We start from the raw sequence: 14,526 nt of genomic DNA, 5'->3' as shown, positions 1-14,526 counted from the left end.
ATCCAGAGCCTTCCGGAATATTGGAGGGAGGCGCTATCCAGTACATGAATCCTTTTGCCATTGTAGAACATGATACAACCTTTCTCATCATGGGGTATTGCGTTTTCCCGATAATATTCAAGCGCCGCCCTTATATTAGGTACATCATCCCTGAAGTCTGGGTTGTGCAATAAGGCCTGGAGTTCGTATTTTCGAGAGTCGAACTCATGCAAATGAGTGGCTCCGCCTTCCATGCTGAATCTTGCGGCGAGGTTAGGGATCACTTGTTTACTTTTCGTGCGAGGGGAGGTCCGACGGGTGCTTCGGGCAAATGAAGGGTGCATTGGAAACAAGAGGCGTAGAGTGAACAGAAGAGGTCATGATATATGTACGAAGGAGGGAGATAAGGTTACAATAGTGACGTGAATGAGCAAGTAAAAATCCATTATGGTGTTTTGATTTGACTTCATAGACAACTAGATAAGCTTTCGATCTCTGTCAGGCAATGTTAGCCTGAGCCCTTAATGGTCATGGAGAACAGCATAGTGTAGGGGGTATGATCAATTCAGAAGGAAGGCAACGGAAATCTCCACACAATTGTTTGCGCAATTCAGAACAGGTCTGTGAGTTTACATCCGAAAATATTTCATCATCTGATCATATGTTTGACGAAGCAGTGGATAGAAGAAGGCTGGCGATGAATCGAACTTGGAAGGAGATTTGATAGGACTCACTCTTGGAAAGACAGCTCATTTCAGACCTGACCTTGGTTAGACCTCAAGTCGTAATATGTGCACTACATCTGAGCGACGCGTTAGCTGCCGTGCTCGAATGTAACTTGTGCAAGAAAATATGACAATGCCAGCACACTGGCTGCAATTTGATCAGGCAAGCCGGTTAATTCATCCCATCCTCTGCCAAGTACGACCCAAGAGCATGTCACCCAAGACGGACAACAGTTTCCCAGGAAGACCTGACACAAGTCAAGCAAGCAATAGCTACTCGAACAATGCGAAGAGTACAACGATGTGAGCCCACCCTCCAACACTCCACAACCATCCTCCCAATTCACAGCGCTTTCGAAGAAGCAGACGGAATAGGTCCGGTATTAGGGAGGCGGAAAGTGGATCGATGAGTCCAAGTGCAACGTCTCGTCGGCCGATGCAGGCTCGAAAGGAGATTTCTCAAAGAGAATCATTGAATGGATTGACTAGGTGTCATCATAAAAGGTAATGCGGGTATATGCGACGCCTGTGGAAGGAAAGGCTTTGTACCTTTTGGCATAACGCTAAGAGCAAATCACAAGCCCTATCTTTTCGAATGTCAGCTTGTTAGACCTCAAGAGAAAGCGGTGACATGGAAAGGGTAATGAGTTGGATCAGAAGGTTTGGTAAGGTATTTGTTTTTCTTCAAGATGTTTGCAGAAGCAGAACTGAAAAAAAATTTGTCTCATCACAAAACGTGCTGCGGGAAAAAAGCAGAAATTCTTACCTCTAGTCAACGAGACAAGGATGATCTTCGATCAGCTAGACTACCTGGGATCTTGTCAGTAAGAAGACCAGAAATACATCTTAGGAGGAATGTATAGCGTTGTAAAATGAATGTCAGATGGTAGTGCATGTTGTTCAATGGCCCATTTGTTTGTCGCCAGAACTAAGATTTTGGATCGGTTTCCTCATGGAAGAGCAGGTAAATCAATGATGGGGATAAACTCACATAATACAGTTAGCATCGAGTCAGACTGGTGATAATATACGAAATAACAGGGCAGCAAATGGCGCCTTCGAACATTTGAAGGGCAAGCTGTCGAAAGCTGCGAGTGTGTGGGAAGAGGAAGAGAAACAGAAAAGAAAAGCGAGAAAAAATAGGTGAGGAGAGCGGGTCCACCCACGGCAAACAGTGCAAACATCTCGAAAATGTAGATTCCGCCTGGGATCAACGCCAGCTTCCTCAAGACTTGGTATCTTTCTTTAACCGCTTTATCTGGGTATTCTCGATCGGGCAGAGACTGTTGGAGAGCCCAAGACATGTGTAATGACTGACAGACGAAGAATCAATGGGCCGCCTGGCGGCACACGGCCTCCAGTCTTTGCTTCTTTCATCAAGCCCACTGCCGTTGCGGCGGAGAGACCGCGACGTCAAAGGCAGCCAAATGAGCTGCGGAAAATCTGTAAGGCTTGCAAACCCTTCTAATCGGGCTTAAAACTGATTTCTCCCTAGTCCTCAAAACCGGCCTCATCCCTTCAGCTTCCGGATCCTCCTACCTCGAATTCGAACCTTCTGCCTCTCTTTCCGCTGCGCGGGCATCACCTCAATCCCTCATCCCACCCTCCTCATCACTCAAACTCGCATGCACAGTACACGGCCCCAAGCCACTAGCTCGATCCGCGACATTCTCTCCCAACCTCGTCCTCACCACACACGTCAAGTACGCACCGTTTGCGGCTCGGCAGCGCAAAGGGCATATCCGCGATGCCAGCGAACGTGATCTCTGTGTGCACCTAGAGACTGCCCTTAGGGGTGCCATTGTTGCAGAGAGGTGGCCAAAGAGTGGCCTCGATATTACCATCACGGTCTTGGAAGCGGAGGATGACCGGTGGTGGGGCGACGCGCCCGACTCTCATGATGCGGCTTGGGGAATGATGAATGTTCTGGCCGGGTGCATTACGGCTGCGTCTGCGGCTATTGCTGACGCACGAATCGACTGTCTTGATCTTGTTGCTGGAGGTGTGGCTGCAGTGGTTGCCGATGAAACTACTGAGGGGAACACTTCAGCGCCGAAGCTGATGCTTGATACGGACCCGGCGGATCACCGGTCGATCTTGTCGGCTTGTGTGGTTGCCTATATGCCGGCGCGCGATGAGATTACTGAGCTGTGGCTCAAGGGAGACATCTCGAAGGCATCGGTAGGGACTGCCGATAAGAATCTCACCCACGAGGCGCTGATAGACGGTGCTGTAGATGCGGCTCGTGGAGCGCACTCGGTGCTTGCAGAAGCCGTTCTCGAATCGGCAGAGCGGTTTGCCGGTTTGTCGAGTGGAAAATCTACATAATGCAATATACAACATCATGCCTTCACGTTTATTCCAATGCAAACCCCCATCACTCGTCCTCTTTCTTATCAACCTGTAGCAGCCCCCGCCCCCGCACCCCACCCTCTTCCTATATTCTTGCTTTCCAATGTCGCCTGAATAGTGGAGTCTCAGTTCTCAATGTCATGGTAAATGAAGCCAGCCAAGTAATGTCGGGAATATGGCCTGTGATAGCATTCACTTGTTTTGAACAGCTACCTACTATCTATCTACCTCGTCATTCCACAGAAGTGAGGTCTTGCTCGGCGTCGCCAACTAATCCTCAGTGTTAACCCTCATTATTAAAAAAACAACCCTTCATTAACACTCCCCTCTTCTCTCCCCTTTCATCTCTCATCCCTCTTTTAAACAAACCATCCTCTTACTTTCCAAACTGTTCATCCATCGACCTGCCACAACAACCTCATTGTCCACTATCAACCTCGACATCAGTGTCAAGCCATCCTCTACCTAACCACCTACAACCACTTTCAAACCAGAAACACCAACCTCAATCTCGCAAAAATGCCTGCAAACTCCCTCCCGGACCCTAGTCTGATGTTCCTCTACCTGTGCCTGATCCACTCGGACTACACCAAGGTAAGCAGTAATGGCCCTCATCCGTCCCTTATCCGTCGTCCACTTTCTCCCCTCTTTTACTTCACCCTATCTCATAAAACTTCCACTAACACAAGCAACCCCCTCACAGATCGACTTCAAAGCCGTCGGCGCCGCAACAGGCCTGAAAGGCACCGCCGCACGCATGCGCCACTCACGCCTGAAGAAGCTTATCGAGAGCGGGATGGTCAACGGCAATAATCTGAAGCCTACCGACGGAGCCACTGACGGCCTTGCTTCGTCCCCTACTCCTGCTTGTACCACTATGGGCGCCGGCGCGGGCGATTCGACTGAAGAGGACGAGGAGATGGTCTCCGCTCCTGCGTCTCCGCAGAAGAAGAGGAAGGTGGCTACGCCTAAGGCAAAGAGCAAGAAGGGTGTTGAGAAGAGTTTGAAGAAGAAGAATGTAAAGGCCAAGGCCAAAGCGGTCCAGGAGGATAGCGGCATTGAGGAGGCCACTTATGATCTCATGGATGAGGAGATTTAGGGATGGTTCTCAGGTGGCTTGACTTTCGCACGAGGTCTACCTTCTGATTTAGGATAGAGAAGTTGTATCTAAAGCACCACTGCGCAGGTGGGTTTTCCGGTCTGCAATTTGTGGTCTGGCGTTGAAGTGAATTGGGGCAGTTGGATCTTCAGTATCTTATGTTAACTGGGTTACTCGCGGCCATAAACCAGGAATAATGCAGCTGTTCTTTGGGAAAGATAGCTTGTGAGATTGACCCCAATTGGTCCAACTTCAGATTTTCGAGGTCGTACAATGACGGTAGGTAGTGTTCGTTCCAGGCCTGTGTTTCCGGCGTCGCATCGCATCAATTTATCATAAGTCATTGAGTGTTAGTGAGCACTAGTATAATGGACTCTCTTGTATGATGACATGCTATTGGGCTTCCCGCTCGTGATTTGATATTTCAACCAGGTTCACTGCCCTGGTGCTGGGATGATCGGTGGTTGTCGGTCTGGAGATATATATTAGGGTTTCAAGACGTCGAAAGAATCGCTTGATTCAACCGCCAATATGCCGTGTTTATACATAGAAATAATCCAACGTTATCTTTTATTTCTGCGCGATAAACTAGTTTCGGAAAGTTGCATACGGCAGAAGGGATCCTTGTTCTGCAAGATATGTCTACCGCGGCGTCGCGACGATATAAGCTAGATTTTTTTTGGACCTTCGATCGAGTTCCGACCGACACCTTTACGCTGGACAGCTTGTATGGGCTACTCAACAAACCGTGGGTCAATGCACTCCTTGAGAGCCAGAACGTTACTGTTGCATATATTAAGCAGGGACCCTTCGCGTGCCAGGGATTACGTGCCGTTGTGACATCTGCCAGGGTATGAGAGCTGTCACACTGAACTAGCCTATCGCGGAGTTGGGGTTGGAGTCCCCGCAACCAACAACAACAAAGAACAGCAAATTCGAGGTTCCTCGTGGTGCTGACCAAATTGGCGATGGATGGGGAACCTGGCCCCAGCACTGGTTGTGTGATTGATCAGGAAGCGAGTTGTTGGTTTGTTAGGCTGGCTCTTTTCCGCGTCTCTCTGCGTTGTTCAGCGGATTCTACAACACTCAACGTTGGTTGCGTTGAGCGCCGGTTCATAAAACAGTTGCAAGACGGGTTGGATCAAGAAGAGTGGGCGATCACTTGTTCAATAGTTGCTAGTCCTGGTCTGTGAGGTGAGAGCGAGGGCCACTGGATAGATAGAGACTCATCAAAGGTCAAAGAGCCTAAGAGGAGGAGGAAAGGGGTTCCGAGACTAGCGGCGCTGGGTCTCCCAAGAGGCTGAGTAGGCTCGATTTTAAGATCTCATCTATCGTATCGAATATCGATTATGTACCACAATGAATCGCATCTTGCATATATCTCGATTCTCGATTATTGTGTGCGTTGCGCAGCGTCCTCCTCGGCCTCAACTTTTGGCTTCCGCCATCCGACTGTTCCAGCTGTCAAGTATGCATTTCGCTAGCGCAACGGCTTATGTTCCGAGCAACTATTGACTGTTGAGTCTGGTCACGCCGATGGTTTCAGGGGTTAGCTGTCAATGTGGCGGTGTTATCGAGTTCTATGGATATTCGTTTTTGTGTACCGTGGGGCCAGAGGGTCGGATCCATTTGATACTCTTTTTATAGACTCGTTTTGAGGTTCTCAATCTTTGATTTGCCTTATTTCAGTTCGCGAGCCAAGGGAGGTACAATTCCGATCAAGATTTGTGCTATTTCGAGTCGGTGTTTCAGGTGTGTGATGGTTGACCTAGCTTAAAGTCAGGATGAGATTAGTGCCTTTTTCAGCAAAGAGCGATGCTCGTTACTTTGGTGTGGGCCATGTGATTCTCATCCTCTTCCTCTCCATCTTCTCAAGCTCCTGATCGTGCTGCAGACTGTGACAATTCGACGGCCATTGTTGATGGACAAAAACCAACAGTTCCATGCCGATAACTCGTGGTCTGGAACCGGGCGGAGCTTGGCAGATGAGGCCGGTTGGTTGTTGGCGACGATCAGCCCCATCTTGAGCTGTCTCTAGTTCGTGCCTGGAAATTGGGTTTTTTTCTTCTTTGTTTGCTTTTTGGTCGTCATGGATTTGCTTCTTCTGCTAATTATGACTTTCGGGTGTCGTTTCTTCTTTCCTCAGGTTGTGCCTGGTACTCGGGATTTATCCCCATGGGCTGCTCAGCCTGCTCGTACCCTTGAAGCTCCAAAGATGGCTAGACTGAATCAATTGCGACGCTTGAAGCAGAGCGAGTGAAGATCCAAATTCCGAGCCCGTCAGTCCAGCTTCCAGGGCTGCTGTCACGGGAGTCTAACGCTGCCGGCCCGCATGAGCCCGCATGAAGACGTTGTTGTATGCGCACGTTCTACGGTTGGCACTGAAGATAGCACTACGGACTCGGGCTTTACACATCAAGACCCAATATTCCAGGTAAATCCAATGCCCAACGCAATTGGACTCTTGTTCCTTCCTCGTTCGTACAGGCGCGGCCGCATTCCGAGCCTTTTCATGCTCATTCAGCCCCGGGGTTCTGGGATTTGGATGGAGACCTGGACCACTTGTAAGCTATTTTAGCCCCCCTGATCGAGAATTAATTCGTGTGATCTGCAAACTCCAGAGCCCTCTGGTTAGCAGCCCGTTCCTGGCCTGTTGCTGTCTCTTTTCTTTCCTTTTGTTCCCCTTCTCCTGCATGGCGACAGTTTCTGAACTCTTTTCTCCTCCTCCAGACGGGGAACCTGCGACTTGACGGCGTTCCAACTTCCTACATTCCCTGAGGAACGAGATGTGATGACTCCGGGCTTCTTCGTTCTTTCGCCCTTTTTCACCGTGTTGATCCATTGCTTCCATTGCTTCCATTGCTTCCATTCGTTACAATTCGCCCCCACCTTCCCTCAATTGTTGTCTTCCAGAACAGACCTCTTTACAACTCTCGTTTTTATCAGCTCGCGTGAGCTTTGGAGCTATACTTCGCTTCTCAGACCTCGTTGGGCGCACTGACCAAGTATGGTCGCTCTGCGACGCCTCTTCCATGCGGAGAAGGCTCCATCGACCCCGGTTTCAGGTAATCGAGAGCTCTCTAGTACTACACAGAGTCCACCACGGCGCACTCCGAATTCAAGAAACTCCCCCGCGTTGAGTGAGAATGAACACTTCCAGAACATTGAAAGGCAGTTCGAGGTGATGCACGATCAGCTAAGGACACGACCAATGTCTCCTGCCTCGTATGCTCCGCCTTCCCGTGCTTCGAGCCGTCGCACGACCAAGAACCCACGCCATGTTGACCTCCTTGATGCATTGTTCTCGTCTCATCGCTACCAAATGCAGTCTGCAGCCGTGATGTCTCCAATAACTCCCTACAATGAGGACGTCGCGGAACGCAACATGGCGCCGTTTCTTCGAGCACGCGGTGGACAGAGCAGGAATGCCTACAGTCGCATCATCTCAGCTCTGTACCAGGAGGATGTTGCAGACCGGAACATCGCTCAGAACCGAAGAAGGAACCGGTCCCTTTCTCGGAGCCCTTCTCCATCTCGTCTTGACACCAGCCATTCTTACCAATTAGATTATCAACGGCATGGCGGTGATGTAAAAGCCCGTCCACGTGCGAGGACCAAAGACAGCCAGCTTGTGAACTCGATTTCGCAGGAAGCACTCTATTCTGTCCCAAAATCCTTTCGGGATCAGGTGGTCGCTGACTCGACTGATTCAACACCTTCTACGCCCGGCTTGCTGCGAACGCAGAGATCGGCCCCAACGGTGTTATCAGAGCAGTCTTCTACGTCGCGCGGAGGTTCCTCACGTACTGACACCCATCTGGGTGTCCCTCCTGCTTACAAACAAGGAGAGTCTTGGAGCAATACTCCCCTACCCGACAGCCCAACGTTACCAACGATCGCATCCGTCCAGCGTAGCCCGAATGACAGTCGGAGGCAGCAAGATTCACGAGAAACATTGACCCCAAGCCCCCATTTGCCGAGCATGTCAGAAGTACCAAAACGACCAAAATACGAACGGAAGGCCTCTTCAAAAAAAAATGTCTTGGACCTTTCCATCAATACCGAATTGGCTGCTCGGGGAAGGCCGAAGAAAATTGTTCACCGTGCCATCCAACCCCCAACCCCAAGCAGCCACGAAACGAAACAGAACCCTAGTATCGCAGAGGTCATGAACAGTCCTCTACCGGTCGCAACACCGACACCAATACCCTCTCCGCTTCCAAGCTCGAATCAGAAAGTCGCTGAGATTATGGATATGTTCCGCAAAGCATATGCCTCCAGCCAGGCCATATCACCGCATCCGACCTTTGAAACTCTTCAAGACGCGATTATCCGCGAAATAAACTCACACGAGGCTTTCCAGCGAGTCCCTGTTCCTGAGCCAGGTCCCCCGTTTACACCATCTCCTTTTCAACACTCGTTTGAAAAGGGCCCAAGAGCACGACGAACATCTGGTTCCATTTCTCTGAAGGATGGGCAATTGTCGAAGCTTATTCGCAAGGGCTCATTTAAGAGACACAGACGAGACTCGGAAGCCCGAAAGAGTATATCGACGAGTATTCCCGCCAACATCTCACTCAATGCCCCCAACCGACGACGGCATACAGACGCTCCACTTCCTTCTCCTGGGTTCTTTGAAACGATGGAGCAACCGCCAAACCCGCCCAAAGAGCAACTGACATATATGGATCTCATCTTGCGCTCCGAGAAGTCCAATGACACCAAACGGAGCAAAAATACCTCGAAGAGCAACGGAAGCCGCCCAAGCTCGACGGCCGCACCTTCGGTCCTTCATATGCGCGCCCAGACTTCGCCGTCTGCCGACGACAGCCCAAACAGCTTTTCAACAAACGATAGTGACTCAGAAATTATCCATCTTCCCAGCGTTCCTAGCATTCCTCGGGTTCAGATCCATGGTGTTGACGAAAATAATGTGACCTATGTCGCTGAGAACACATCACCGCGAAACGCATACCGGCTGATGAACTGGCCCAGAAAGTCAAGCCACGGCCAAAATTTGCGGAATTCATTCACTAGGAATGAGCATCAGAGTCCAGGCGGCCGGTCAGTCGAATCTTATTGATTCACAGCACCCACATGGCGCTTTGTCATTCATACACACACACACACACACACACACACACTCTCTCTCTCTCTCTCTCTCTCCTCTCCCTTCCATAAACTCTAACATGACACCACGACCCAAGTCTTGACTGCTTGGTGGGAATCCTGCCTAGGCAAAAGTAACCTATCGCTCCCTCCACAACTCTCCCTCATTAGCATTGCGCAACCTTTCCTTGAAAACCATCTGGTTCTATCTAACCGGCTTATTGCTCTCGAATTGTCTGGACATATTCCCCACGGTCCGTCCATCCGTCCGTCTTATCTCTTTTTATATGCACAAACTGGTGGCATATGTTGTCCTACTACTGTATAGGACACACTGAAGACAATAATACATACCCACTTTGACTAGTGGGTTATTGATACACATCGTTCCTGCTTCTTGATTCATCTACTTGTAGAGTGACTAACAACCCTAAGTTACTGGCATGGCGTGATAAATGGTCTCATATTCCCCCTCATAAGCTGACTCCCCGGGAAATCCGTGTAGATCGAGGAAAGGTATCGAAAAGGCTACTCAACGCAACGAAATCCCAAGTGCAATGCCCATCAAAACCACGCCCCCGCGCCCTCCCCACAAATCATAGCACCAACTTGCTCCGCTTGTTCGCTTGTTACTTTATTTTTCTTCATATGTTACGTTATGTTACCACCACATCCTACTAAATACTCGTCTCGGAAGGGTGATGATACGGGTGACGTTAAAAGTCGTAAGAGTCATTCGTGGAAACCGCTATCAGCGCGGGTGGAGAAAATGTTTCCTTGTCGGGGTGAAGATAGCCCCGACGTTCTTTGTGCTGTTTATACTGTCTAGTAGGAGCCTGTGGGATGGATGATTTGTTAGTGATGATGTTCCCGGATGGAAAGAAAGAGAAAGAGGGGAAGCTTACGGCCGAACATGCACCACTTCTCAGCAAGACGAGTACACTTGGGGTTGGTGCACTTGGTCTCGCCGGGGACGATGCCCTCGGGCTGGTCGAAGGGAATGCAGAGGGACTTGGCGCCCATGCTGGGAGCGCGAGAGTCCTGAGCGACACCAGAGTCCTCCTCGGCCTTGCGTGCACTCATGTCCTTGATCTGGTCCTCGCACTCCTCTGTCAGACAGTGGGGGATGATACAGATGTTCTTGTCGTTGAGCGCGGGGGTAAAGTCATCCCAGTTGGTGATGAGCTTCCGGTGGGAGCGGTAGAGATTGTCGGCGCGTGTGAACATGTCCTTTTGGATGGTTTCGAGGAGAGCAGGGACGGCGGTGGAGAGCTCTGGGAGGGGGAGGGTGGACTTGCCCTCCTTGCCGGGGATGTCACGGCGGGCGGTGCTGACGAAGTTGCCTGCGGACTCGCCGGGGCCGAACTCGATGCGCAGGGGGACACCGCGGAGCTCCCACTCGTTAAACTTCCAGCCTGGGGAGTACCCTTCGCGCTTGTCGCCGGTGGCACGGACACCGGCGGCGGTCAAGGTGTCGACGATTTGGTCGACCTCGGCGTAGAGCTTCTCACGGTCTTCGGGGGTGAGCTTGGCGGTGATACCGACGGGGACGACGACGACCTGGGTCTCGGCAACACGGGGAGGGATGACCAATCCGTTGTTGTCACTGTGGATCATGACCATGACACCGAGGGTACGGGTGGACAGACCCCACGAGTTCTGCCAAACGTGAAGGTGAGGCTTCTTCTCATCGGGCTTGGCAGAAGGATCCTCGACAGTGATGCCGAACATCTTACTGAAATTCTGGCCGAGGCCGTGGGAGGTACCACCCTGAATACCACGGCCGGTAGCAGGTATATATCCTTCGACGGTAGTGGTGTAGAGACCCCCAGCGAACTTCTCCTTTTCAGTCTTCTGACCCTTTACAACGGGGACGGCCAAGAGCTCCTCGTAGATTTGCGCATAGTAGTCGAGAATCTGCAGAACCTCCTCATGAGCGCCCTCCTGAGTAAGATGTGCGGTGTGGCCCTCTTGCCAAAGGAATTCACGGGTACGAAGGAAAGGCTGGGGGTGCTTGAACTCCCATCGAACGACGGAGTTCCACTGGTTGAGCTTGAGGGGCAGGTCTCGGTGGCTACGGATCCACTTGGCGTAGTAAGGGTACATGACAGTCTCGGACGTGGGACGGATGGCAATCTTCTTCTCGAGAGGGGTGGAACCACTACAGACAGAAGGAGTATCAGCATCGAAACACCTAGGGCTAGGTAGATAAGGGTATAGCATACGCATGAGTCACCCAAGCGACTTCAGCAGCGAACCCTTCAATGTGGTCCTTTTCTCTTTGCAAAACATCTTCCGAGACAAACAGGGGGAAAGAGCAGTTCTTGACCCCCATCTTCTTGATGCGTTGGTTGAACCATTGTTGAATCTCCTCCCAGATGGAGTAGGAAGCGGGCTGGTCCTTATCAGCATGCGATTTTGAGATTTCGACCACCCATTGATTCAGCGCTTACCTTCAGGATATAGCAGCCAGAGACATCATAGTAGTCGAGCATGTCGCCCTTTGTAAGAACTTGCTGGTACCAGCCTGGGAAGTCCTCCTCCTTGGAGACATCGATACCAATCAAAGCCTTATCAGGGTTGGGTTTCCCTCCCTTGCCACCGCTCTTCTGGCCTTGTCCAGATTTTCCGGCCTTAGCAGCTTTCTCAGCCTTGTCGGCAGCCATCTTTGCGGCTTTAGCAGCCTTCTTGGCGGCATTCTTTGAAGGCTCTCCCTGGGGGGCATCACCCGCGGCGGGGGCTTGTGTGCGGTCAGGCAGAGTCTGAGAGGCACCTGTGGTGTCGGCGGGGGTTTGGTCGGCCATTGTGGTGAGATCCGTATTGAGGCCAGAAGAGTCAGCCGGAAAGGGAATATGAAGGAGGACAAAGGCAATCACCAACTGGGCAGGAGTCTCGTGGGACGGAGAATGAGGAGGGGCCTGAGTCAAAAGTGGGCTGGAAAATCTTCACCGCCCGCGGCAAAACTCCGTTAGCGCAAACACGAGGAGCAGCATGGATTGATTGTCCAGAAAAGCAGCTGTCGGAGCTTCGAATCTCGCTCAAACAGTCTCCCTTTTGTCTATTACATTATGGCAGGAATCTTCGAAGCACCGCGGAATGCGGATACTCTCTGTGCGTTCTTGACCCCATTCTTCGAGAATAATGCTTTTCCCCGCTCAAACTAACTGAATCACACAGTCTTGGGAGGGCAGAAAATCACCGGTGCCGATGTTCGAGACCAGTGCGGTATGTCGATTCGAGATTTACGTCGTTTTACGTCCGGTTCATCCGTATCCTGACAGTATCACAGTCCTTGCGACACAAGCGATTGCAAATGTGGTCAAATCCTCGTTTGGCCCCTCTGGCCTGGACAAGATGATGGTGGATGATATCGGTGTACGCACCTCCCGCAGCCCGCGCTGCCTCAAATAATCTCTGATGGTTTTTAGGATGTAACGGTCACCAATGATGGAGCTACCATTTTGAGTCTCTTGGACATCGAACACCCCGCTGGCAAGATTCTCGTGGACCTAGCCCAGCAACAGGATAGGGAGGTCCGTTTCCCCACCCCTTAGCACTTAACCACCCCGGAGTCAACTTGCTGAACTCTATTTCAGGTTGGAGATGGTACTACTTCTGTCGTCCTTATTGCCGCAGAACTCCTCCGACGTGGAAACGAATTGATGAAGAACCGCATTCACCCTACAACCATCATCAACGGATACAGGCTAGCGCTCCGCGAGGCCGTGAAATATATGAACGAGAACATCGCCTCAAAGGTCGAGAACCTTGGAAAAGATAGCTTGATTAACATTGCGAAAACGTCCATGTCGAGTAAGATCATTGGCGCTGATGCTGATTTCTTCGCCAACCTTGTTGTCGACGCAATGCTCTTGGTGAAGACCACAAACCAGAAGAATGAGATTAAATACCCGGTTAAGGCAGTGAACCTGTTGAAGGCGCACGGAAAGAGTGGACTCGAGTCGGTCCTTGTAAACGGCTATGCTCTTAACTGCACCGTTGCCTCTCAGGCTATGAAGACGCGGATCACAGATGCCAAGATTGCTTGTCTTGACATGAACCTGCAGAAGGAGAGAATGAAGCTTGGTGTCCAAATCACAGTTGAAGATCCCGACCAGTTGGAAAAGATCCGTCAGAGGGAGTCGGGAATTGTTATTGAACGTGTGGAGAAGATTCTCAAGTCTGGAGCGAACGTTGTCTTGACTACCAAGGGTATTGACGACATGGTCCTCAAGCTCTTTGTTGAGAAGGGTGCGATGGCCGTCCGACGCTGCAAGAAGGAAGACTTAAGACGCATCGCCAAGGCTACTGGAGCCACCTTAGTGAGCACACTTTCCGACTTGAACGGCGATGAGAAGTTCGAGGCGTCCTACCTGGGCCACGCAGATGAGGTTGTTCAGGACCGGATATCCGACGACGAGTGTATCCTTGTCAAGGGCACCAAGGTCCACACTTCCGCTTCTATTATCCTCAGAGGTCCCAATGACTTCAGCTTAGACGAGATGGAGCGCTCAGTTCACGACTCCCTATGCGCCGTCAAGCGAACCCTTGAGAGTGGCAGCATCGTCCCTGGTGGCGGAGCCGTCGAGACAGCCCTTCACATGTACCTCGAAGAATTCGCCGTCACAGTTGTACGTATCTCAACTTGTCTCCCAACACACTCAGACTAACGATACCACAGGGCTCTCGAGAGCAACTAGCCATCGGCGAATTCGCCCAATCGCTCCTCATCGTCCCCAAGACCCTCGCCGTGAACGCTGCCAAAGACTCCTCCGAACTCGTTGCCCAACTCCGCAAGCGACACGCTGTCTCCCAGCGTGTCCAGGAAGGCGAAGCCAACGAAAAGGAGAAGGCCATTGCCAAGAAGAAGGAATACCGCAACTACGGGCTCGACCTGACAAAGGGCCGTGTCCATGACTGCCTCAAGGCTGGTGTGCTTGAGCCTAGCATGGGTAAGCTCAAGCAGCTCAAGAGTGCTGTTGAGGCTTGCATTGCCATCATGCGTATTGATACCATGATCAAGTTGGATCCTGAACAGAAGGGAGATGATGGACATGGCCATGATCATTAGAGTACTTAGCCCTTTCATTCACTTCTTTTGGATGTGGCTGTTTTCTTCATCTATTGTATGGAGTTTTAGACGATGAAAAGTATAATAAGATCTTAGTAGTATATGACTACACCAAGGTGCCTTGTTTCGTGTGGGCAAAGAGTAGGTGTACCTACTCATTTCCCCCGAGAATATTAATGTATGGCGCATAC

General features: G+C 51.0%; 5 protein-coding genes across 5 annotated transcripts; 4 read left to right on the top strand and 1 right to left on the bottom strand.

Moving 5' to 3' along the window:
• The first annotated feature begins 1,941 nt into the window (after positions 1-1,941).
• On the top strand, positions 1,942-3,214 carry BJX68DRAFT_229933 (3' exoribonuclease family protein). Its single transcript, XM_071039130.1, has 2 exons — positions 1,942-2,149; positions 2,200-3,214. The coding sequence occupies exons 1-2, from the start codon at positions 2,014-2,016 to the stop codon at positions 3,030-3,032; spliced, it is 969 nt and encodes a 322-aa protein (XP_070902880.1). The 5' UTR covers positions 1,942-2,013; the 3' UTR covers positions 3,033-3,214.
• A 361-nt stretch (positions 3,215-3,575) lies between these two features.
• On the top strand, positions 3,576-4,155 carry BJX68DRAFT_263539 (uncharacterized protein; the record flags this gene model as incomplete). The annotated part of the gene is made up of 2 exons (XM_071044712.1): positions 3,576-3,650; positions 3,760-4,155. The coding sequence occupies 2 exons, from the start codon at positions 3,576-3,578 to the stop codon at positions 4,153-4,155; spliced, it is 471 nt and encodes a 156-aa protein (XP_070902879.1).
• Positions 4,156-7,034: 2,879 nt separating this feature from the next.
• On the top strand, positions 7,035-9,289 carry BJX68DRAFT_195212 (uncharacterized protein). The gene has a single exon (XM_071037461.1). It carries the CDS (start codon positions 7,163-7,165, stop codon positions 9,236-9,238), a length of 2,076 nt encoding a protein of 691 aa, XP_070902878.1. The 5' UTR covers positions 7,035-7,162; the 3' UTR covers positions 9,239-9,289.
• A 355-nt stretch (positions 9,290-9,644) lies between these two features.
• BJX68DRAFT_229927 (proline--tRNA ligase) lies at positions 9,645-12,243 on the bottom strand. Its single transcript, XM_071039129.1, has 4 exons — positions 11,718-12,243; positions 11,490-11,659; positions 10,170-11,425; positions 9,645-10,100 (listed from the first exon to the last, which is right to left on the bottom strand). The coding sequence occupies exons 1-4, from the start codon at positions 12,066-12,068 to the stop codon at positions 10,090-10,092; spliced, it is 1,788 nt and encodes a 595-aa protein (XP_070902877.1). The 5' UTR covers positions 12,069-12,243; the 3' UTR covers positions 9,645-10,089.
• A 35-nt stretch (positions 12,244-12,278) lies between these two features.
• On the top strand, positions 12,279-14,513 carry BJX68DRAFT_229925 (chaperonin-containing T-complex alpha subunit TCP1). The gene is made up of 6 exons (XM_071039128.1): positions 12,279-12,375; positions 12,442-12,489; positions 12,554-12,639; positions 12,693-12,797; positions 12,861-13,895; positions 13,946-14,513. The coding sequence occupies exons 1-6, from the start codon at positions 12,333-12,335 to the stop codon at positions 14,333-14,335; spliced, it is 1,707 nt and encodes a 568-aa protein (XP_070902876.1). The 5' UTR covers positions 12,279-12,332; the 3' UTR covers positions 14,336-14,513.
• Positions 14,514-14,526: the final 13 nt, after the last annotated feature.

The sequence above is a fragment of the Aspergillus pseudodeflectus genome, assembly GCF_044049435.1.
Source record: "Aspergillus pseudodeflectus strain CBS 756.74 chromosome Unknown BJX68scaffold_7, whole genome shotgun sequence".
In the NCBI taxonomy this organism is placed as follows: Eukaryota; Fungi; Ascomycota; class Eurotiomycetes; order Eurotiales; family Aspergillaceae; genus Aspergillus; species Aspergillus pseudodeflectus.
The sequence above is the reverse complement of the archived record's forward strand: the minus strand, read 5'-3'. Positions and strand labels throughout refer to the sequence as shown.